General features: G+C 45.6%; 1 protein-coding gene across 1 annotated transcript in view; it reads right to left on the bottom strand.

Moving 5' to 3' along the window:
- Positions 1-359: 359 nt before the first annotated feature.
- LOC101856150 overlaps positions 360-1,567 on the bottom strand; it is a gene marked incomplete in the record, with an annotated part of 25,512 nt that continues 24,304 nt past the window's right edge. The window contains 1 exon segment of the mRNA XM_005112678.3: positions 360-454. Within this exon segment, the coding sequence (XP_005112735.2) occupies positions 378-454 (77 nt within the window).

The raw sequence follows: 1,567 nt of genomic DNA on the forward strand, positions 1-1,567 counted from the left end.
TTGAAACAGTGAGGGTGTTGAGATAGACGTCCTTGGGATGAGCCTGGGCTTGTACCGAGTACCTCTTCCGTCTTCCTGCCTCACAAACAAACACACACACGCACACACACACACACACACATGCATTCACACACATGCACATGCAGCTGTAGGCACACACATGCATACACACATACACATGCACACACATGCATACACACACGCACACACAAATACACAAGCACATGCACACACACACAAATCCAAGCGCACATGCACATACACACATACACATACCCATACACACATGCACATGCACACACACACACACACACACACACACACACACACATACACACACACACACAAGCATACACACAGCCGGGTCATCATGTGGTTTAGAACGTTCCTCGTCTCCACAGCACGATCACCATGGACACCAGACCCCACATCAGCGTGTCCAAAGAGCTCGTTACTGAAAATATAGCAAACATAATGTCAATAATATTAATAATAATAGATAAGTAAATAGCACTTGTATAGTGCATATCAACAAGCTCTATGCGCTTTAAAGACTACATAATATGTATTATTATTACCACAGCAGACCATAGAACACTCAGAAACATTCTCCGCTTCCTCGGAAGCATACAGTGCAAGCAGCTGATTAAGCGCTCAAAAGCTAACAAACTGACAAGATCTTTCACTGTCTATAGTTGAGTACCCATACCCACCTGGGTGAAATGAGGAAAATTCGTGTAAAGTGCCTTTCCCCAGGACACAAGGTCGGGATCCTGATGGGATTCGAACCCACAACCTTACGGTTGCGAGTCTCAGAGCTTAAGCACTAAGCCACCGAAGCCACATTATTGTATTGAAGACATTGTAACACGATAATGTTCACCCGCTTTTAGAATCTAGACCAGGGCCGGAGGTTCTCATGGTCGAGAGGTTACGGTGTTTGCTTCGCATTCAATAAGTCCTGGGTTCGAAACCTGACAGCCATGGACAATTTTCTTCTCCAAAATGCTCCCCTTATACCAGTCCTCTTTTCCTGCTCTCTAACCATGTTTCATTGTCTGCTTTCGTCTCCTCCTAAAGATCCCTTTATGGTCCTAAAATCGATAATAGTATGTTTCAGTCGCCACTCGGGCAAGATTCCAAATTAATTCTTACCAAACTGGTAGGTTGGAAATTTTGAATTTTGCCCAGGTGGCGGCCGAAGCCTTCTCTTATCGCTTTTGGACTACCAGTGGATCTTTAATGTGCGCAACCTGCGCACGGAACTTCCAAAAATGTTCGCCTTTTTCCGAGAAGGCTATGTGTTAGATGTTACCAACCATAAGATTAGGGGGAGGCTGAAGACAGCAGTAAGAAGGAGCCCAGCGTAGCTGGCAGTGGAGATGAGGTGGTAGGGACAAAAAATGTGGAGACGAAAGCAGACGACAGAACATTGTTTGAGAGCAGGACAGGAAGTGAAGAGGGAACATTTTGGAGAAGAAAAGTTTCCGTCGCTGTCAGGTTTCAAACCCAAGACCTATTGAATGAGAGGCGAACACTGTAACCTCTCGACCATGAGAGCCTCCCC

The sequence above is a fragment of the Aplysia californica genome, unplaced genomic scaffold (genome assembly GCF_000002075.1).
Source record: "Aplysia californica isolate F4 #8 unplaced genomic scaffold, AplCal3.0 scaffold01361, whole genome shotgun sequence".
NCBI classification, from domain to species: Eukaryota; Metazoa; Mollusca; class Gastropoda; order Aplysiida; family Aplysiidae; genus Aplysia; species Aplysia californica.